The 22,776-nt window shown below is 37.9% G+C and overlaps 1 protein-coding gene and 1 long non-coding RNA gene across 3 annotated transcripts in view; both read right to left on the bottom strand.

The window, feature by feature from the left end:
- The window catches only part of LOC128691206 (splicing factor C9orf78 homolog), a 76,160-nt gene extending 55,226 nt beyond the window's left edge, over window positions 1-20,934 (bottom strand). Inside the window, exons 1-2 of one of the 2 annotated variants that reach the window (XM_053780067.2) lie at window positions 20,617-20,934; window positions 10,110-10,221 (exon numbers count right to left, since the gene is read on the bottom strand). In XM_053780067.2, the coding sequence (XP_053636042.1) occupies window positions 10,110-10,221; window positions 20,617-20,735 (231 nt within the window). In that variant the 5' untranslated portion in view covers window positions 20,736-20,934. The remainder of the gene's footprint in view (window positions 1-10,109; window positions 10,222-20,616) is intronic. The other variant, XM_053780066.2, reaches the window with a different exon arrangement.
- On the bottom strand, window positions 7,611-10,096 carry LOC138853279 (uncharacterized). Its single transcript, XR_011392480.1, has 2 exons — window positions 9,173-10,096; window positions 7,611-9,058 (listed from the first exon to the last, which is right to left on the bottom strand). It is a non-coding gene; the product is annotated as an uncharacterized lncRNA (long non-coding RNA).
- Window positions 20,935-22,776: the final 1,842 nt, after the last annotated feature.

Raw genomic sequence — 22,776 nt, 5'->3', positions numbered from 1 at the left:
AAGCATGTAATTGTTTTATATGATGGTAGGATTGCTGGTGTCCTTTTTTCTGCCTCATGAACATGCAAGATTTGAGGTACGTCTTGCTACTTCTACTTACACTTAGGTCACATTACACATACATGTACAAGCGTATATATACATACCCCTCTGGGTTTTCTTCTATTTTCTTTCTAGTTCTTGTTCTTGTTTATTTCCTCTTATCTCCATGAGGAAGTGGAACAGAATTCTTCCTCCGTAAGCCATGCGTGTTGTAAGAGGCGACTAAAATGCCAGGAGCAAGGGTCTAGTAACCCCTTCTCCTGTATATATTACTAAATTTAAAAGGAGAAGCTTTTGTTTTTCCTTTTGGGCCACCCCGCGTCGGTGGGATACGGCCGGTATGTTGAAAGAAAGAAGATATATATATATATATATATATATATATATATATATATATATATATATATATATATATATATATATATATATATATATACAGTAGGGCCCCACATCGCCAAAAGGCAGAATGCTATTTTTTTCCATTTATAAATGCATATAAATGCCAGACAACAAGTTTACACCAAATTATATTAAGTTAGTAACAGAACTAGGCATTAAAAACACACAAAGTAAAATACATTCACAGTAAATTCATTACTTATCTTAAAGTATTTGTAATCTTAATGTAGGGAGAGAGGTGAGTAGTACTACTTATTTGTAGGAAGTCAGGTGCAGGTACCCAGGTGTAGGTAGCACTGGCTCTCTGTCTCATACTTAACATACGATATTTAAAACATCCCAGAGAGGTAAAATACACATACAGTACACTCATTATTTACCTTAAAATATGTGTAGTCTTAATATAGGAAGAGAGGTGAGTAAGTATTTATTTGTAGAAAGTCAGTGTAGGTAGCCAGTAGGTGTAGCCCGCCTGGGCTACACCTACCGGCTACCTACACTGTGGCCCAGAGCCATATTATTAACATCGACATGCCTTGTTCACTGAATTTAATCATTTCTAATAACTACCTTTAGATGCCATCATAAACGAAGGTAGAAGTAATGAATAATTCATGCCGAAAATTGTAAACAAAAGCGGAGTGAGGGAGTGGCTGGGCCAAACGCAGATTCATAAACACTTTCTCTGATGGCTGAGCAGAGAAAACGTAATGTTGTCCCTCCACCCAGCTACCACACAGCTCCACAAGTATTATTATCAGAGCACACATAAAATATGCAATAAATGCCAGACAACAAGTTTACACTAACTTATATTAAGTTAGCAATATAAATAGGCATTAAAAACACAATAAATTCAAATTCAAATTCAAAGTTTATTCTCTATAAGGATTACAATGCTGAGTTTACAGAATTTGGTTATTGTGTGGTTTACATGTAATAAAATAATAATTACAGTGTGTACCACTAGAACACCTAGCATGGCTAGGCATTTCGGGCAGACTAAGATTAATTCTTAAATTTAAAATATTACAAATTATGAGGTAAGTTGGTATTATGGCTAAGTGACTAAATACTAGTTTGTGAGTTTAGCAATGTGAATGCTTTTGTTTTGGCACAGTACATAGTTTCAGTATTGGAGTATCACAGGCCAACTTATGACTAGTTAGGATTCATTATTTTAAGATTGAGATTGATATTTCTGTTTATGGTCAAATGGGTGAGTGAGTGTAAGTGTGAACCACCAGGTGGTATTCGTGTAGTTAGTTGACGGGGTGGATCAGGGAGATAAGATGTTTTCTAATGGTAGTTTTGAAGGTGATGAATGTGTCTGCAGTTCTAGAGTTTTCAGGTAGGGTGTTCCAGATTTTAGGGCCTTTGACATACATTTAATTTTTGTAAAGGTTTAGTCGGACATGGGGAATGTCATAGAGATGTTTGTGTCTGGTGTTATGCCTGTGGGTTCTGTCACAACTATCAAGAAAGCATTTTAGGTCAAGGTTAATATTGGAATTTAAGGTCCTGTAGGTGTCGACTGCATAGTAGTAAGTGTGGGTGTACTGAACAGGGAGTAAGTTTAGATCTATGAAGAGTGGGGGGGGGGGTGTTGCCAGGGGTGGGATTTAGTGATTATTCTTACTGCGGCTTTTTGTTGGGTTATTATTGGCTTTAGGTGTGTTGCTGCAGTTGATCCCCAAGCACAAATAGTATAGGTGAGGTATGGATAAATAAGCTAGTGGTATCGTGTGAGAAGGGCATTTTGCGGCACGTAGTATCGTATCTTGGAGAGAATCCCAACTGTTTTGGATACTTTTTTGGTTATGTGTTGGATATGGGTGCTGAAATTCAGGTTGTTGTTGAGGTATAGGCCTAAGAATTTGCCCTCATTATGTCCAGCAATTAGAGTGTTGTCGATCTTAATGTTAATTTGCGCAACTCCTGCTCTGCTACCAAACATAATATAGTAGGTTTTGTCAGTGTTAAGCATAAGTTTATTGGCTGTCATCCAAGTCTATATTTTGATCAGCTCCTCATTAACAATGGTGTTCAGGGTGGCAAGATTAGGGTGAGAGATGACATAAGTCGTGTCGTCAGCAAAGAGAATGGGGTTCAGGTGTTGGGATACGTTCGGAAGATCATTGATGTATATGAGGAAGAGCAGGGGACCAAGGACACTTCCCTGCGGAACTCCAGTATCAAGTGGCCGTGTTGTTGATGTTGTGTCTTTAATGGTGACATACTGATACCTATTAGTAAGGTAAGATTTGAAATATGCAAGTGCATGGCCTCTTATACTGTAATGGTCAAGTTTGTGGAGTAGGATGCCGTGGTCTACTGTGTCAAAAGCTTTTCTTAGGTCAATAAAAATTCCTAGTAGATATTCCTTATTTTCCAATGCTGTGTAAAGCAGATCTAGCATTTTTATGATTGCATCATTAGTGCTTTTATTTTTCCTGAATCCAAATTGGCAGGGGTTGAGTATGTTTTGTGCCATTATAAATGAATATAGTCTCCTGTGCAAGAGTTTCTCAAAGATTTTGGATAGCAATGGTAAGTTTGATATTGGCCTATAGTTGTTTAAATCTGTAGGGTCACCACCTTTATGTATTGGTGTAACCCTTGCCATCTTGAGTAGTTTCGGGAAGGTGCTAGTTTCTAGTGACTTGTTAAAAAAGTAATGAAATAGCATGCGAAAGGACATGGGCCACTCGCTTGTACAATAATGGTGGGACATGAGACAGATTCCCTGAGTTATTTTTAAGTGACTTTATAATCTCGGTGACTTCCGTGGGCTCAGCTGATGCAAGATAGAAGGAATTTGGGAAATTCCCATCTAGGTAGTCCCCGGCAAGGGCATTGGTACATGGGATTTTATTGGCAAGATTAGATCCTATGGTTGAGAAGAAGTCGTTTATCTTGTTAGCTGTGTCAGTGGGATGCAGTGGTGTTTCATTAGGTTTAGTTAGGATAATATTCTTGGTTTTTTTTTCAGTTTGTGGGTCCCTAGAATCTGAGAGAGTGTTTTCCAGGTCTTTTTTATATCTCCTCTTGTGTCTGTCAATCTACTGTAGTATAGTTGTTTGGCTTTCTTAATTTCTTTGGTGAGAACTGATGAATAGTGTTTAACCCTTTCAGGGTCCGTCCCGTAGATCTACGGCTTTACGTTCAGGGTCCAAACCGTAGATCTACGCCATGAGCTCAGCTCACTCTGATAAACTGTGAGTGGTACATTTGGGCCTAGATATGAGAGAATACATCTATGTGGTATGTGTGCACCACATAAAACAGATCCTGCAGCACACTGTGTATAATGAGAGAAAAAAATGAAATCATGATTTTTCGATTAAAACAGCAACTTTGCAGTGTTTTTTCGTATGTTTTTTATAGTTGTATTTGCGATTTCTTGGTCTCATTTGATAGAATGGAAGACATATTACAGAAATAGAGATGATTTTGATTGGTTTTAGCACTGGAAATGGCTTGAAACTGAGCTCAAATTAGCAGAAATGTTAAATTTTTGCCGATATTCAAGAGTAAACAAACGACCTCACACATCTAATACACGTCAGCTGGTGGGTCTAATATACATTCACAAATATGTTGATGATATTTATACAATTATTACAGTATTGCATAACAGTAAATCTTCTATTTTTTGGTGTGAATAAAAATTCATTATGTGAATAAAAAATCAAAATGGAATTTATTTGTAAAGCCTCAAAACATAACTAATGAACAGAGGAAATGTTAGTTTAGTGCCAGGAATGCCTACATTGTTCATTCTGGAGCCTATTTTGAAATTGGAATATTTTGAACTTTGTGTTAAATTGGCCAAATTAACAATTTCCGATCACTTTATTTTGTAGTTGAAACAGTTGACTTGGCGATTTCTTGTGCTCAATCGATAGAATAGAAGTAATACTAGTGAAATAGCTAAGAATTTGGTTGATTGCAATAATGTAATTGGCCTAAAATGGGAGTCAAAGTCGGCAAAATCGCCGATTCGTAAATATCGCTGACACATCAAAGTTTGCGAGAGCATAATTTCGTCAATTTTCCACCAAATTTCGTACTTTTTGTTTTATTACCTTCACAAAAAGATTCTCTACGATTTCATAAGAAAAAATAACAAATTTTTTTTTTGAAAATTCTTGGACACTGGTGCGTGACTCCAGATTTGGGCCTTGGACCCTGAAAGGGTTAAGAATATCTTTGTGTATTAAGCCCTGTCTATATTGCTTTTCATATTGGTGTTTCTTATCAATGGATTTCAGAATGGTGCTGGTTAGCCATGGGCAACCAAGCCGTTTGTTTGTGATGTTTCGTTTTTATAGGACAATGTTTGTTGTATAGTCTAAGTAATTTGTTAAGAAAAATGTCTGTCCAGTCATCAATACCATTGGCCTTGGAGAATTCTGTAGGCCAGTCAACAGTCTCTAGGTCAGCTGTGAACTTCCTTATTGAGGCCTCGTCATGGAGTCTACATGAAACTTTGTAGTATTCAAGTGGTGGTTTACTTATGTTTGTCAGGAGGAAGGTAGGGTAGTGGTCTGTAGTGCTATCTGTGATTATCCCTGATTTAAGGGGGGCTAGTATATTGGTCCATATGTGGTCTATTATGGTTGCACTTGTCTGAGTGAGCCTGGTTGGTTTAGTTATTGTTGGTATGAGAAGTGTGTTGTTCATATTGTTGATGAAATCAGTTACAGGCTGATCATCTAGCAGGCCAAGGTTGATGTTGAAGTCTCCAGCTAAGAGAAGGTGGTGCTTATTCATTTGTCTGTTTGTTATTAGTGCCTTTAATTTCTCACTGAAATTTGGGATGTTTGTGTGGGGTATCCGGTAAATGGCACCGATTGTTATAGGTGTCTTAAGGTTTTTTACAGTAAAATTAGCAAAAATGTATTCCCCATATTCATCACTAAAGTAAGTGGTGCTAATACAAGATAATTGGTTAGAGTAATAGATTGCAATACCACCCCCAACTTGGTATGGTCTGCAGTTGTGAATTGCTGTGTATCCTGGTAGAGGGTAGATATCTATTGTGTCCTGCTTAAGCCAGGTCTCAGTAAGAATAATGCAGGAGAAGGGTGTCTTTAGTGATTCAAGGAGTGCCAGGAGGTCATCATAGTGTTTGCTTAAGGACCTGATGTTGTAGTTAAGTACTGATAGACTTTTAGCATTGTTTAGGATAGTGCTGGCTTGTGATGCTGTGTAATAAAGGCAATTAAAAGGTATGATACACACAGAGTACACTTATTACTTACCTTAAAATATTAATATTAATGTGTGAGAGGTGAGTGGCAGGGTGTTTATTGAATAAAATCAGAATGGCACACCATCATCCTCTAACTTGGCACTTAAAGCAAGAGGCTTACGACTTCTCTTTTTATTACAGCTAACCTTAGACGCCATCGTCAATGAGAGCCAACTAGTTAACGAAAGAGTAAACAAGAGAGAGAACGAGATACAGAATTGAGACAATGTAAGAACACAAACTGAACAGGTAGTGGACGATCACTTGGTCAGGCGAAATAAATGCGCATTAATATGTGTCTACTTTTAGTTCATTCACGTCCATTTGTAAGAGTTTGTAAAACATTTACCTCAATATTTTTTTATTTTAATAATAATTACCTCACAATACAAATACTCTTACATTGTGTACAAGTTAGTTCAAACAGCAACATACCATTTTTAGAGTGAATGAAGATAATAATAATAATAATAATAATAATAATAATAATATTATTATTATTATTATTATTATTAATAAAAAGCACTAAACCCACAAGGGTCGTGAATTGCTATATACAGAGTAAAGGCATACAAAAAGAATATTTTTCTACAGTTATCCCCCAGTTTGACTAGAGAAAACGTAATTCTTCCGACACTATCTACACAGCTGCTTTGTAAACAAATCTCATATTTACATCAATTTTTATTCTGTGAGTGTATGTATCATGTTTATATGCTATGTAATGGGTTTCATATACAATTTTGAGGAAAATATCATAGATGGATTAATGAAAATGCCTATATTGATGTAAAATAAGACATTTAGTGTGCCCAAGAGTGATTATTATTAAGTAGTATTGGCGTCATGAGTAGAGAGAGACTTAGCGATTTTAATGTGTACCTGCACACCAGCATAGTGTGTACATAAGTATATTTAGGTACAGGTACACATAAGTATAATTATCAGAGTACATATAAAATATGCAGTAACTTTAACCCTTTGACTGTTGCAGCCGTATATATACGTCTTACGAGGTACCGTGTTTGACGTATATATACTCATAAATTCTAGCGGCTTCAAATCAAGCAGGAGAAAGCTGGTAGGCCCACATGTGAGAGAATGGGTCTGTGTGGTCAGTGTGCACCATATAAAAAAAATCCTGGAGCACACAGTGCATAATGAGAAAAAAAAAAAACTCCAACTGTTTTTTTAATTAAAATGCCAACTTTGTAGTCTATTTTCGTATAGTATTTATGCTTGTATTCTCGTCTTTTTGGTCTCATTTGATAGAACGGAAAATATATTATAGAAATAGATGTGATTTTGATTGATTTTACTATAAAAGGATCCTGGAAATGGAGCTCAAAATACGGAAAATGTGGGATTTTTGCCGATGTTCAAAATAAACAAATGATGTCATTGTCCAATAAATATCCAACTAGCCATTCTAATATGCAGTCATGAATGGGTTGATGTTATTTATACAATTATTACAGTATTGCAGTAGTCTGCATAACAGTAAATCTTCTATTTTTTGTTTGAATAAAAATTCAAAATAGAAAACAAGAGTAATATCACAAGGGCCTGGAGACATGACTGATGAACAAAGAAAATGTTATTTTAGAGCCAGGAATGTCTGCATTGTTCATTCTGGTCCTTATTTTGAAATTGTCATATTTTTTAATTTTTGTGAAATTGATCAAATTGCAAATTTCTGACCACGTTATTAGGTAGTTGAAATCGGTAAATGGGCAGTTTCTTGTACTCAATCGATAGAAAAAATGGAGTTCTAAAGAAATAGCTATGAGTTTGGTAGACTGGAACAATGGAATTAGCCGAAAATAGGGCTCAAAGTGGGCGAAATCGCCGATTTTTAAATATCGCCGAGGTCGCTAACTTCGCGAGAGCATAATTCCATCAGTTTTCCATCAAATTTCGGTTTTTTGGTGTCATTACAATCGGGAAAGGATTCTCCATCATTTCGTAAGAAAAAATATTTTTTTTTTTTTTTTAAATTTTGCGACACCAGGAGACACCTCAGGATTGGGGGTTGCGACAGTCAAGAGGTTAAAACACTTGATATTTTGGAAAGTTTCCTGACATAATAGATGTGGTCACGGAAAATGTAAACAAACCGGGTGGGGGCGCCGTATTTGAAAGACCACTTGCCATATAGCAAATTTTGGTCATAATTTGACATCGCCATATTAGCGGAATGCCGTAAGGCGAAACGCCATAAAGCGGGGCCTTACTGTACATGTATATGGGATCTGTGCATGAGGATCAACAAATGGCAACTTTTTTTGGAAACCAGTCATTTCACAGCCAAAAACATCAATAAGAACACTAACTACATCTTCAAAAGAGACATTCAAATCCCTAACACTATATCCACAAAATCCTGAACTATAGTTTAATCTGTGACCTGAAGCTATTCCTAGATTTCAGTAGGTCCTACGGACATTGCACAATCAATAAATCATTGATGTGTTTCACATATTATTCAACCTATGTAGAAATTTAATGCAGATAAGAGACCCAAAAATATTTAAGTGTACCAGTAGAAGTCAAAGCTAGTCCAATAGTGCACTCATTAAACTGAAAACACTTCTTAAAGAAAACTGCCAAGATTATGTATTCATACCATTACCAATGTAATTCATTCAGTTATATGAATGCAACACGTAACTCGAAACCATTTTCCCCATAAGAAATAATGGAAATAAAATTAATCCGTTCCAGACACCCAAAAATATTAAAATAAAATATTTTTTTCAAATTAAATAAAGATTTATATACTGAAATCAATGAGAAATCAAGTACATGCATATAAAAAATAATAATAACATTACACTTACCTTTACTGAAGATTTCTGGGTGGATGGAAGACGGGAGGAGGGGATAGGGGGAAGGTGTACACTATTGTTTGGAAGGAGAATCTCCTTCCATTAGGACTTTAGGTAGCAAGTCCTTATCTGGGGTTATTTCCCTTCTTCTTTTAATGCCACTGGGAACAACTTAAGGGTCACTGGACCCCTGTCGCACAAAATATCTGTCCAGAGAGGTCTTTTTCTGGCGTTTCTTTAAGATTTTCCTGAAGTGGGACACAACACTGTCATTGTACATGTTGCAGATATGGCTTGTTTCAGCTTGGTCAGGGTGATACTTTTCAACAAAACTTTGTAACTCATTCCACTTGGCACAAATCTCCTTAATCTTTGAAGAAGGCACCTCATCCACTCCCTCTTCGTCCTCCTCCTCTGAAGCAACTTCCTCGGCTGTGGTCTAATGCTGTTACAGTTGAAGCTCTTGCAGTTTGTCAGTGGTTAGCTCTTCCCTGTGGTCCTCCACCAACTCTTCCACATCCCCGTCACTCACCTCCAACCCCATGGACTTGCCCAATGCCACAACACCTTCCACAACAGGCAGAGGGTCGACAGGGACAGGGTCTGCCTCAAACCCTTCAAAATCCCTCTGGATCGTGTTCCTCACTTTATTTACCAAAGGGCTTGCACTAGCTTTCCTTGGGTCCATGATGACTTATTTAGCAGTTGCAAGCACAAAAAACAATGGATTATTATGAAATGTATTGTATGAACCCGCGGGGTGATGGTCACGTGTTGGTAAACAATGGCACACTGAGCATGAATGGCGTGGGAGACTAGCTTGGTGTGCGCGGTGATGGGCAGACAGGTACTGGACGGTCGCCGAAACACGAGTCTAATCACGAAACTCAAGGCCAAATTTTGCCAAAAAAACTCGCCGAAGGTCGAATTTCACGAAAGTCGAGGCTGCCGAAACTTGAGGGTCCACTGTACTGTAAATAAATTTTAAAAAATCCTACCTAAATTTTAGTTCCTGACTCAATCAAATTATATATTTATCAATCCAATGAAATTAAACAGTGTAAAAGCTTTCAGTATTGTTAATCATTTTTAACTAACAGTGAGTAACTTCTCTGCAGATTCCAACCACTCATATCAAGTATTTGTATCAACCACTAGAGTATGTTATATATATATCTTTTTTTTTTTTTTTCAATAAGTCGGCCGTCTCCCACCGAAGCAGGGTGACCCAAAAAAGAAAGAAAATCCCCAAAAAGAAAATACTTTCATCATCATTCAACACTTTCACCTCACTCACACTCATATATATATATCTATTATCATATAAAAAATTACAGTACTTATTCTATGCTACTGTATCACATGTCTGTTTCAAATTCAATCATCTAAATATTTAAGGCTATGGGTGGATGGTAGTAGTACTGTACCACCTTGGATGATTACTGTCTATCAACCTACTTGCATAAGAGGATTTGGTTGCTTTACATGAAATGGGAATGTCAGTTTACAGATAGTCTTTCAATTCTAGTAAGTACAGTGCTGTACATGTAAAATTGCTGGCATTAAGAATGAAGTTATCTTACATCAACCCCTTCCTTCTTTGTAGTTTTTTCTCCTACCAACAGTCCCTCAGCACTGATGCCGCCTTGCCGACGACGGTACTTTCGTAATTCTTTACTCTCCTCCAGCTTTGCCCTGTAATGCATTCAGAATATGGTCATATACAGTACAGTATTATTAAAGACAAGAAATTCCCCTTAGCACTGTTCCAATGACTAGGGAACACCATAGTACAACACCCAGCATTCCAAGTGCATTGTTATAGTATTATCTTACCCTAGACTGTAGTGTCATAATGAGCTCATGTGATCTGGTAACAAATAAACACATGAAGCAGCCAGATTTGTAAACAAGGGAAATATGAAAGGTAGGGTAAGTTCACCACTTAACCTTCATTGTCGTTTTGAACCACTGGAAACTGAGGTGTATTTCTGTGTTATGTTTCAGTGTCATTACTGCATTTTATCCTTGAAAACATGTTCCAAAACAGTAATGAGTTACAAGGATTATAATAATGCAAAGGTTAAAAGGTAAACCATTAGTTTAAACACAAAACTGATCATTTAATGGCAGACTGATGTTGATGAGAAATCATCTTTAGTCACTAAAACAATCTACCTCATACTACAGTGGAGATAATCTGAGCACAACATGACAGTGCTAAGTAAATCCTATCACTTCTATTACACTAACTCACAAGTGCAGTGATGTCATGAAGATTTTAGAAAGTCAGCAGAATATAAGTTTTAGCAAGATGACCATTGAAAATTTAGACACATGTGCAAACATCTGGCTATCTTTATTGTAGACGTTTCGCCATCCAGTGGCTTTATCAATACAGATACAGATGTTTGCAAGTGTCTAAATTTTCATCTTGTCGGTATTGTATACCATTCTTGTACAAGATGACCATTGTAGTCAGAACGCCAAGAACTTGTTCAAGGATTTAGACAAAAAAGTGACTTCAAAAATGTTAAGTTTTAGTGCTAGTCAAATTATCTGAAAGATCTTAGAGGCATAAGAACATAAGAATGGAGGAACACTGCAGAAGGCCTACTGGCCCATGCAAGGTAGGTCCTTATCAAAACGACATCTACCTAAAGCTACCCAAGAAATAACTCCCGTACCCAATGACACCAATCAAACCCAGCCCCTCCCACTCATATATTTGTCCAATCTCTTCTTACAGCTACACAAGGTCCTAGCCTCTATCACCCTACTGGGAAGATTGTTCCATGCATCTACAACTCTGTTAGAAAACCAGTACTTACCTATGTCCTTTCTAAATCTAAATTTATCCAACTTAAATCCATTATTTCTGGTTCTTACCTGGTTCAACACCCTCGGTATTTTATTAATATCTCCTTTGTTTATGCCTGTCATCCACTTATACACTTCAATGATATCTCCCCTCATTCTACATCTCTCCAGAGAGTGGAGATTTAAGGCTTTAAGTCTATCTTCATACAGGAGATTCCTTACACAGTAAATCATTTTAGTCATTCTTCTCTGTATGTTCTCTAATGAGTCTATATCCATCCTGTAGTAAGGGGACCAAAACTGAGCAGCATAATCTAAATGAGACCTCACTAGTGCTGTATAGAGCTGTAAAATAGCTTTTGGACTTCTGTTACTTATACTTCTTGAGGTAAATCCAAGTACAGTGGACCCCCGGTTAACGATTTTAATCCGTGCAAGAGGGCTCATCGTTATGCGAAATAATCGTTATGCGAATTAATTTTCCCCATAAGAAATAATGGAAATAAAATTAATCCGTGCAAGACGCCCAAAAGTATGAAAAAAAAATTTTTTTACCACATGAAATGTTAATTTTAATACACACAAACTGAAAAAGGCATGCACAATTACATGACACTTACTTTTATTGAAGATCTGGTGATGATTGATGGGATGGGAGGAGGGGAGAGCATTATCTTCTTACTGTTTAGAAGGGGAATCCCCTTCCATTAGGACTTGAGGTAGCAAGTCCTTTTCTGGGGTTACTTCCCTTCTTCTTTTAATGCCACTAGGACCAGCTTCAGAGTCACTGGACCTCTGTCGCACAACAAATCTGTCCATAGAGCTCTGTACCTCCCGTTTCTTCAAGACTTTCCTAAAATGGGCCATAACATTGTCATTGAAATAGTCACAAGCACGGCTTGCAACAGCTGTGTCAGGGTGATTTTCATCTATAAAGGTTTGCAGTTCAAACCACTCTGCACACATTTCCTTAATCTTTGAAGTAGGCACAATGGATTCCACAACTGGCATAGGCTTCTCAGGGTTAGCCCCAAACCCTTCAAAATCTTTCTTAATTTCCATACTAATTCTCACCCTTTTTACCACAGGGTTGGCACTAGAAGCTTTCTTGGGGCCCATGGTCACTTATTTTCCAGAAACACCACCGAAAACACTGTAATAATACGAAATATTCCGAGTGTATGCTTGGATGTTACCGCGGAGGCTGGCTGGTAAACAATGGGACGGCCGGCACATGTGAGGGCACATTGGACTCGTCTCGGACGAAAATCGGTATGCGGGTTTTTAATCGGTATGCGGGGCAAAAATTTTGCGATAAAAGTAATCGTTATGCGGAAAAATCGCTATGCGATGCCATCGTTATGCGGGGGTCCTGTAATCTGTTAGCCTTGTTGCACACACTAAAGCACTGCTGTCTTGGCTTTAGATTTCTGCTTACCATGACTCTCAAGTCTTTTTCACATTCTGTATGATCAAGCTCTACTTCACCTAGATTATAGCTTCGAGGGTTATTTTCATTACCAAGGACTAGTACCTTACACTTATCCACATTGAACTTCATCTGCCATTTTTCAGACCAAGACATTAATTTGTCCAAATCCTCCTGGAGTTCATTGCTATCCTCCTCAGAATGAATTATATGGCCTATCTTTGTATCATCAGGAAATTTACTCATGTCACTCGTAATCCCTTCATCAAGGTCATTAATGTAAATAATGAACAAGAGAGGGCCTAAAACTGATCCTTGTGGAATGCCACTAGTGACTAATCCCAATTCAAATTTCACCCCATTAATGGTAACTCTCTGCTTTCTATTGATAAGCCATGCCTCTATCCATGCTAGAACTTTACCTCCTATACCATGAGCTGCCACTTTTCTTAAGTCTCTTGTGAGGTACTCTATCAAAGGCTTTACTAAAATCCAAATAAACAATATCATATTCTTTATCACTGTCAACTGCCTCAAATGTTCTATTAAAGAACGTCAGTAAAATTGTCAGGCAGGAATGACCTCTCGTGAATCCATGCCGAGATTCATTTATCAAGATATGCTCTTCAAGGTGACTTCTAATAATGTCAGCTATAATTAATTCTAATAACTTGCCCACTATAGATGTCAGGCTTATTAGACGGTAATTTGAAGGAGTGGACTTATCCCCTGATTTGAGTATAGGAACCACATTTGCCATCTTCCACAACTCTGGCACAACGCCGATAAGGATGGACGCATTAAACACACTCGTTAATGGCTGACTAAGCTCCATCTTGCATTCCTTAAGTACCCTGGAAAACAGCTCATCGGGTCCCGGGGACTTAATTTGCTTCAGTTTGTCTATCTGTTTAACAACCATGTCCTGCGTAACAGTAATATTATTTAATTTAAATTCATCAGGAACTAAATAATTGTTAGTTACTGGAATCTCATTTACAATTCCTGTGTAAAAACTGACAAAAAATAGTCATTAAATAAGGAACACATTCCCAGTTCGTTATCCATCAGCTGTCCATTCCCAATTTTCAGAGGTTCTACTTTTTCCTTCACCTTCTTCCTATACACTTGAAAGAACCCCTTTGGATTAGTCTTTGATTCATTAGCAACTCTAATTTCATAGTCACATTTAGCCTTTCTAATCCCCTTTTTTAGTTCTCTTTTAAGCTGAACATATTGGTCAGTAAGGTTAGCCTCTCCTCTTCTGATGCACCTATAAATTCCCTTTTCTCCCCTAATAGATGCTTTAGCCTCCTATTAACCCATTTGGGATTGTTATTACAGTATTAGACCTAATTTCTCTCTGGGGAATGTATATACTCTGAGCACGGTGTACATTATTAAGAAAAAAATCATAAAAGCAGATCCCTTCATAATCATAAGTAAGATCATCGTCAATATAATCATTAGCTAGATAACCCCAATCAAGATTAGACAGATGTTCCCTAAGTCCACTATAATCAGCAGAACGAAAATCGGATTTTTACTGTATTATCATTATTCTTGTATTCCCAGTTAATGCTAAAAGTAATGGATTTGTGATCACTTGCGCGAAGCTCTTCAGTGATCTCCAGATTATTTACGGGTTTTTTCCATATTTGACAAGACTAGGTCTAGCACATTATTACCCCTGGTAGGCTCTGTTACACACTGCTTCAGAAAACAGTCCTGAACTGTTTCCATAAAGTCACTGGACTCTAGATTACCGGTCAAAGAATTCCAGTCAATTTGATTAAAGTTAAAATCCCCTGCTATCAATATGTTATTGTCTAGAAGCCCTAACAATTTCGTCCCGAAGTCTCCCTCTATCATGATCCAAGCCTGGAGGTCGGTATATTACACCTAGAATTAGTTTTTCTTGACCTTCTACAAACTCTACCCAAACAGATTCTGTTACTGTTCCATCTATTTTTATACCTGTTTTTTTTTTTTTTTTTTTTTTTTTTTTTTAAACAAGTCGGCCGTCTCCCACCGAGGCAGGGTGACCCAAAAAAAAAAAAGAAAGAAAATCCCCAAAAAAGAAAATACTTTCATCATCATTCAACACTTTCACCACACTCACACATTATCACTGCTTTTGCAGAGGTGCTCAGAATACAACAGTTTAGAAGCATATATGTATAGAGATACACAACATATCCCTCCAAACTGCCAATATCCCAAACCCCTCCTTTAAAGTGCAGGCATTGTACTTCCCATTTCCAGGACTCAAGTCCGACTATATGAAAATAACCGGTTTCCCTGAATCCCTTCACTAAATATTACCCTGCTCACACTCCAACAGATCGTCAGGTCCCAAGTATCATTCGTCTCCATTCACTCCTATCTAACACGCTCACGCACGCTTGCTGGAAGTCCAAGCCCCTCACCCACAAAACCTCCTTTACCCCCTCTTTCCAACCCTTTCGAGGATGACCCCTACCCCTCTTTCCTTCCCCTATAGATTTATATGCTTTCCATGTCATTCTACTTTGATCCATTCTCTCTAAATGACCAAACCACCTCAACAACCCCTCTTCTGCCCTCTGACTAATGCTTTTATTAACTCCACACCTTCTCCTAATTTCCACACTCCGAATTTTCTGCATAATATTTACACCACACATTGCCCTTAGACAGGACATCTCCACTGCCTCCAACCGTCTCCTCGCTGCTGCATTTACCACCTGTTTTTATTCATTTCAATTCAATTCAAGTTTATTCTCTATAAGGGTTACAATGTGGGGTTTACAGGTTTTGGGTATTGTGTGGTTTACATGTTATAAAATACTAATTACAGAGGGGGGCCACTAGGACACCTAGCATGGCTAGGCATTTCTCGAACATATAATGCAACTCCTTCCCCCTTCCCATTACATTTATCCACATGGAAGAGCTTAAACCCTCGAATATTACACTCAGCAATCATATCCTGACTCTTTATATCATACCAGGTTTCAGTTAATGCAATGACATCAAAGTTCCCAGCACATGCTACCAAACGTAGTTCATTAATCTTACTTCTTGCACTTCGACTGTTAGCATAAATTACCATCATATGTTTTTTTTTCTGCACATTTTTCCTATCCATCTTTGTTTTTACACAATTTCTGAAATTATCATTACCCAGAGTTACTCCATGACAGTTACTATTAAAATTCTTAATATCAGAGCATAAGTCAATATATCCATACTCATTATTTATCATTTCTAAACCCATACCTCTTAACTAATCCTAGTTTAAAGTCCTAACAACCCCCTCAACTGAGCTAGCAAGAAAACCCACACCTGCCCTGGATAAGTGAACCCCATCCCTGGGATACATGTCATTTCGGCCATAGAAGTTGTCCCAGTTGTCAATGAAAGGTACTGCATTATTCTTGCAGTGTTTATCCAGCCAACAATTAATACCAATTGCTCTGGACAACCATTCATTTCCAACACCCCTTCTTGGCAAAATGCCACATATAACAGGGCACCCCCCTTCTTCCTAATTATGTCTATTGTTGTCCTGAACCTTCTAACTAAATCCTCACTTCTATGCTTGCCTACATCATTGCGTCTAGCACTGAGGCAGATAATAGGATTGATCCCATTACCGTTCATGATGTTGTCAAGCCGGCTAACAATATCCTCCATCCCAGCCCCAGGAAAGCAAACCCTGTGTCTCCTACTCCTGTCCATCAAGCAGAACGCCCTATCCATGTACCTAACCTGGCTATCCCCAACAACAACAATATTCTTACCTTCCTTGGTGTTGTTCATCGTGAAGTTTCCAGTAGTCGACTCACATTCGTCGGGTAGCACAGAGAATGCATTAGATATTTCCACAACAGTTTCCACAGCAGTCTCTTTCTTCTTCATTGTTTCTACCTTTCCATTCATCTTCTTGATCGTCAACTGCGTTCCATGCTGTCCAGCCACTGTCCAGTTTCCCTTCTTGACCTGAGGACTCAGAACAGGAGGACTGCTACAAATCCTCTTGTTTTCCTCGGTCAATTGCCGTATCTCCATCTTCACTACCCTCAATTCTTCCTTAACCCTTTGAGGGTTTTCGTCGTACTAGTACGTCTTACGCGTAGGGGTTTTTGACGTACTAGTACTCATAAATTCTAGCGGCCTCAAATCTAGTGGGAGAAAGCTGGTAGGCCTTCATATGAAAGAATGGGTCTATGTGGTCAGTGTGCACAGTCTAAAAAAAATCCTGCAGCACACAGTGCATAATGAGAAAAAAAAAACTTTGACCATTTTTTTTGAATAAATCAGCGACTTTGCAGTGTATTTTCGTATGGTATTTATTGTTGTATTCTAGTTTTCTTGGTCTCATTTTATAGAATGGAAGGCATATTACAGAAATTGAGATGATTTTGACTGGTTTTACAAAGAAAGGTGCCTTGAAATTGAGCTCAAAGTAGCAGAAATGTTCGATTTTTACCAAACTTCAAAAGTAAACAAATCGTGCCAAGCGTGCAATACACGTCAACTGGTGAGTCTAATATTCTTTCACAAGTGCACCAATAATATTTATACCATTTTTTACACTAATGCAGTAGTCTGCATAACAGTAAATCTTATATTTTTTGTGAAAATAAAAATTCAAAGTGGAAAGCAAAAGAATATAAGAGGGGCCTTGAGACATGACTAATGACTAGAGGAAATGTCGTTTTAGTGCCAGGAATGTCTTTCTTGTTTATTCTGGACCCTATTCGGAAATTGGCATCTTTTGAAATTTGTGTGAAATTGGCAAAGGCAGGTGAAATTGCCGACCTAGAAAATGTACAGAGAACTTTCACGGCGCGCATAACGGAGATAAAACACCTCAATTACTGGGAGCGCTTGAGGTTTCTAAACCTGTATTCCCTGGAACGCAGGAGGGAGAGATACATGATTATATACACCTGGAAAATCCTAGAGGGACTAGTACCGAACTTGCACACGAAAATCACTCACTACGAAAGCAAAAGACTTGGCAGACGATGCACCATCCCCCCAATGAAAAGCAGGGGTGTCACTAGCACGTTAAGAGACCATACAATAAGTGTCAGGGGCCCGAGACTGTTCAACTGCCTCCCAGCACACATAAGGGGGATTACCAACAGACCCCTGGCAGTCTTCAAGCTGGCACTGGACAAGCACCTTAAGTCAGTTCCTGATCAGCCGGGCTGTGGCTCGTACGTTGGTTTGCGTGCAGCCAGCAGCAACAGCCTGGTTGATCAGGCGCTGATCCACCAGGAGGCCTGGTCACAGACCGGGCCGCGGGGGCGTTGACCCCCGAAACTCTCTCCAGGTCTCCAGGTAAACTGTACTGGATAGTTGAATTTCATAAATGAGTGGTTTCTTGCACCCATTCGATAGGAAAAATGGAGTTCTAGCGAAATATTCATGTTTTTTGTCGACTAGTACAGTGAAATTGGCCGAAAATGGGGCTCAAAGTGGGCAAAATCGCCGATGCGTAAACATCGCCGAGACCGCTAACTTTGCGAGAGCATAATTCCGTAAGTTTTCTATCAAATTTCAAACTTTTGGTGTCTTTATGATCGGGAAAAGATTCTCTATCTTTTCATAAGAGAAAATAATTTTTTTTTTTTTTTTAAATTTGGCCGACCCTGAGAACGAGTTTCGGAGAGGGCCTGTCGACCCTCAAAGGGTTAAGATGCTGGTAAAGTTGCTAGATGGAGGGCATCTTGATTCAATCCAAGGAGAGTACACTAATTGTCCTCATTGAGCTAAGTACATGAAAAGGCTCTGGCAGCATGTACTATTCCAACCCAGCTAACTTATCTACATGGCAGTGAATGCAGCGAATAGCTGCACCCTTGTCCAGGCACACCACTCAGTCTGGACATTCTGTTCTACTATCTTTTACATATCTGCTGTTCAAGCACAATAAGGTTCTCTGTAAGGGTAGGGGCAGACTTGATGCTGCTCTTGGCTGTTTTTGGTTAGTGTTCACTCTGCTCTAACCCCTCTCCCAGCAAAAATGAAAATGAATGATTTAAAAAATCTTTATATCCATACAGTATACAGCTGTATACTTTTGACATATCGTATATACTCAATGGAAAGTGGCTAGTTACGCAGAGCATTTCAGGCAGTCGTAAAATTAACTTACAACTACAGTGGAACCTCAAAAATCGAACTGCTCCCAACTCAACCAATTATGTAAGTGTATTTTTGTAAGTGCTTTTATAAGTATATTTTTGAGGGTCTTAAATGGTCTAATCTAATTTACATTATTCCTGATGGGAATAAATTCGTTCGGTAGTGGCACTCGAACAGCCTTCTGGACCGAAGAAAGTTCGATATTTGAGGTTCCACTGTATTAGACAATATTTAATCAGCTACATTATTAGAATGCTATGGTTTACAGTACGTATATGACATTGTAACATTTTATATAGCACTGGTACAGTATAACATCTGTAATAGTAAATACAGAAATGAAATGAAATATAAGAAAATATATTTGTGTCACAAAGATTTCTTACATGAAAAACCTGAAGTTATGCCAAAAAATAATTGAGCAGACTTAAATGAGGAGTAATACTGATAGAATGTAAAATTATGATGCACATACTTATAACATGAGGTGTTTTATCTCCGTTATGCGTGCCATGTACAGAGAACCTTCATGGCATGCATAACGGAGATAAAACACCTCAATTACTGGGAGCACTTGAAGTTCCTGAACCTGTACTCCCTGGAATGCAGGCAGGAGAGATACATGATTATATACACCTGGAAAATCCTAGAGGGACTAGTACCAAACTTGCACACGAAAATCACTCTCTACGAAAGCAAAAGACTCGGTAGATAATGCAACATCCCCCCCCAATGAAAAGCAGGAATGTCACTAGCACGTTAAGAGACAACGCAATAAGTGTCAGGGGCCCAAGACTGTTCAACTGCCTCCCAGCATACATAAGGGGGATTACCAATAGACCCCTGGCTGTCTTCAAGCAGGCACTGGACAAGCACCTGACCAGCCGGGCTGTGGCTTGTACGTTGGATTGCGTGCAGCCAGCAGTAACAGCCTAGTTGATCAGACCCTGATCCACCATGAGGCCTGGTCACACCCCAGGCCGCGGGGGCATTGACCCCCGGAACTCTCTCCAGGTAAACTCCAGGTAAACATGCATGAGATACACTATATATTGCCCTTATTAGAAAGAAAAGAAACTGTAATGGTTTATTAGTTGACACTGTACTCTGTTGCCACTGAATGCCTATAATGATTATATGAGAGACTGAAAGATATAACAAAGTGAATTCTTTGTGCAATATGTAAGTTTGTTTGTATTTTTGAAACCCAAAGAGACTCACTCTTCTAATATATTCTTAGCAGTATTAATTCCACTTAAACACTCTTAGAAGAAGAAGGCTTTATTCCATTAGTAACTAGAGGATTAACCTGGAGTTTACCTGGAGAGAGTTCATGATAATACACCACCTAAAAATAAATCAAGTAGTGTGTCTTATTAACAGTGGAATCCTTTTAAAGTTCTTCCTCAAAATGCATGGCATAACAGTTTAACTCGTAGGTTTCTGTAAATATGACATATATAAGTTCTTAAGTTTAAACTTAAAAAATATTTTTTATTTCTGCCAGTACATGTACAAGGTATACAGTCCTAGCTGACATCAATGACATACTATTATATAGAAAGACCCTTGTTATGCTGAACATTTCGGGCAAATTTTATCAGTTTTGTCCCAGGATGTGACCCACACCAGTAGACTAACACCCAGGTTACTACTAGCCTGGTTTCTCGCCACTACCTTCTAAGTAACAGATGACTTACAAAAGAGAATCTTCCTCATTACTCGAATCATCATCTTCATCTTTCTTCTTTCTAAAATTCTTATTTTTCACTTTCTTGAATGCTATCTTTGGTTTGTCATTAACAGCCTTAGACGCCATAGTCTTCTTCACATTAAATATGCTTTCTCTCCTCCCTGGTGACTATTAAAGATGCGTTATATCACTCGTCATGCTAGTAGTTACCATACATTTCAGTCCTGCAAAATATAAATTTATTCACGTAAAAATAGTAGCTAGGAAAATAATGTCTAGTTTGTTTGTTGGGTTTATAAGAGCCACTGACGGCTTACGCCGTATTGAGCCCGACTTCCCGATTTATTATTTATTTATTTACAATTTGAGCACACATACAGAGGTACAAAAAAATACAGATAAGAGCAGCATGCCAAAGCCACTTATACTATGCATAGCATTACGGGCTGGCTTAAAATTAACTTAAGATTAACTAAGCAATGATGAAATCAGTGATAAAACATTAATGTAAACAGATAACTATAAAGCACAAATGAGTATTACAAAGACAGGTCATATGGTTGCATGCATTGTTGTACATTCAGTCGAATGGAGTATTCTGTTAGGTAGTGTATTTAAAAAATAATAAAGTTAGATTGGGTTTTAGGTTTAACATTTATGTGATATAATTGTGAGAAACATTTAAGATATACAATTTATAAGGTTCAGTTATTCAGTATTTATTTGGTTTTGGGTGAGTAAGTGATCTTTGAGAAGAGACTTGAATTTATAAACAGGTAGTGTTTCTTTTATATTAACAGGTAATGAATTCCAGATTTTAGGGCCTTTTATGTGCATTGAGTTTTTGCATAGCGTGAGATGGACACGAGGAACATCAAAGAGTGATCTGTGCCTTGTGTTATGGTCATGTGTTCTGTTGAGGTTGGCAAGATGTTTGAGGGGAGGGTTAATATCAGAGTTAAGTGTTCTATGTATGTAATAGGTGCAGTAATAAGTATGGATGTTTTGTATGGTGAGTAGGTTGAGTGTATTGAATATTGGTGGAGTGTGCTGCCTGTAGTGAGAATTTGTAATCCTTCTAACTGCAGCTTTTTGTTGGGTAATTAGTGGTCTGAGATGGTTACTTGTTGTTGAGCCCCATGCACAAATTCCAAATTTTTATTTCCTTGCAAGTTTACATTGACATTCTGTAATTACAATAATGATTTGCATTGCAAAAACAGCCACTATCATGCCATGGCATAATGGACAGACTAAATTAATGGCTTACAGACTACTAAATACTAGAGAAATTGATCATAGTTTGTTTAAGTTACCCATCTGATTTTATTTAAAGCAGACAGTAAGTTGACCCAAGTTACAATCTAGGGATATTACATTGGGACAATTTGAAAGTATTTTGTTGGTTGTGTATATCAATAGTAAATATTTAAGATATATTACTGGAATACAGTATAATATTGAGCGTTGGTGAAAGTAGTTTACAGTACGAGAATGCTACAATATTGTGTACGGCAGTATAGTTTTGTGCAGGTATTTATACTACAATAAGTTAAGGACCCCAATGGAAATAAGTTAGACAGTCCTCGATGACGCACTGACTTTCTTGGGTTATCCTGGGTGGCTAACCCTCCGGGGTTAAAAATCCGAACGAAATCTTATCTTATCTTATCTTATGAACTTTGGGTATTTAAATTTTGATGTGTTAAGATTTAGGTAGTTAGGAGATCTTAATTTAAGTATTGAGTATTTAATATTAAGTTTAGTTTGAGAAGATGGTTTTTGAGAAGAGACTTAAATTGATATTCAGACCAGGTTACTTTAGTATTTACTGGAAATGAGTTCCAAATTTTGGGGCCCTTTATGTGCATAGAGTTCTTACATAGTGTGGTGTGGACACGGGGTACATCAAAAAGTGATGTGTCTTGTGTTATGGTCGTGCGTCCTATTAAGGTTTGTGAGGAGAAGTTTGATTGAAGGGTTTATGTTTGAGTGTAATGTTGTATGTATGTAGTAGGTGCAAGAATAATTATGAATGTTCTTTATGGTGAGTAGTTTTAGACTTGAATATTGGTGGAGTATAATTTCTGGAGTGAAAATTTGTTATCATACTGACTGCAGCCTTTTGCTGGTTATTAGTGGTCTTAGGTGATTTAATGTTGTTGAT

Source organism: Cherax quadricarinatus, chromosome 27 (genome assembly GCF_038502225.1).
Source record: "Cherax quadricarinatus isolate ZL_2023a chromosome 27, ASM3850222v1, whole genome shotgun sequence".
Classification (NCBI taxonomy): domain Eukaryota; kingdom Metazoa; phylum Arthropoda; class Malacostraca; order Decapoda; family Parastacidae; genus Cherax; species Cherax quadricarinatus.
This window is presented reverse-complemented; position numbering and strand designations above follow the sequence as displayed.